The sequence below is a fragment of the Endocarpon pusillum genome (assembly GCF_000464535.1).
Source record: "Endocarpon pusillum Z07020 unplaced genomic scaffold scaffold2726, whole genome shotgun sequence".
Classification (NCBI taxonomy): Eukaryota; Fungi; Ascomycota; class Eurotiomycetes; order Verrucariales; family Verrucariaceae; genus Endocarpon; species Endocarpon pusillum.
The window spans coordinates 105,774-106,502 of NW_006916229.1; the positions used below are offsets into that span (position 1 = coordinate 105,774).

At 51.6% G+C, this 729-nt stretch overlaps 1 protein-coding gene across 1 annotated transcript; it reads left to right on the top strand.

The window, feature by feature from the left end:
* Positions 1 to 82: 82 nt before the first annotated feature.
* On the top strand, positions 83 to 448 carry EPUS_07560 (uncharacterized protein; the record flags this gene model as incomplete). The annotated part of the gene is made up of 1 exon (XM_007803798.1): positions 83 to 448. One exon carries the CDS (start codon positions 83 to 85, stop codon positions 446 to 448), a length of 366 nt encoding a protein of 121 aa, XP_007801989.1.
* Positions 449 to 729: the final 281 nt, after the last annotated feature.

The following is a 729-nucleotide window of genomic DNA, read 5'->3' on the forward strand; positions in this document are numbered from 1 at the left end:
CTCGGGCTCGACCACCTACTCGCTCCCCCAGCCAGGCTCGCCGCTTCCTCTGGGCGGCAAGAATAATGCCTTCACTGTCCAGATGATCCCCAATATCTACTCCAAGGGCCTTTCGGGCCTGACACTGCAGCAGAACATGCAGCTGTGCGCGGGGCAGAATTACTCGGTCCTGATGGACTATCGCTTCAAGGAGGTCGACCCGGATAACAACTGCAGGTTGACCATCACGTATCCTTTCTATGGCGGGGTCACGGGCAGCGTCGAGACCGGGAGCAGTGTCGTCCAGCCTGGGCAATGGTATACCACGGCGAGCTTTTTCCCCGGCTTACCCGAGACGGAGGTGGGGAGTCGCTTGTTTGGGGTTAACTTCTTCTGTCGCTATGGGGTCCGGAACGAGATCAGCGTGGATAATGTCAGGATTGAGAGGTTTGATGGGAATGTTTCCTGAGACTATTTCCCTTTTTTCCGTGTCAATGATATAAGAGGGGGGGAATAGCTGGATATGGGGAACTACGGGCTCACCCCATTGCTGAGGAATCCCTGAATGGTCATGATGTGGCTGGCTATCTAACCCGTCCACTCAATCTGCTGAGGTAGTGCAAATGTCATTCTAGGATATAATTGAATACTGTGTTTTTCAGATGTGTTCCAGGGTATCCATCAAATCAAACAAAGCAAATCGCGGATTTTGATTAAATAATCAAAGAAAACCAGGGCCTCAATTTGCTT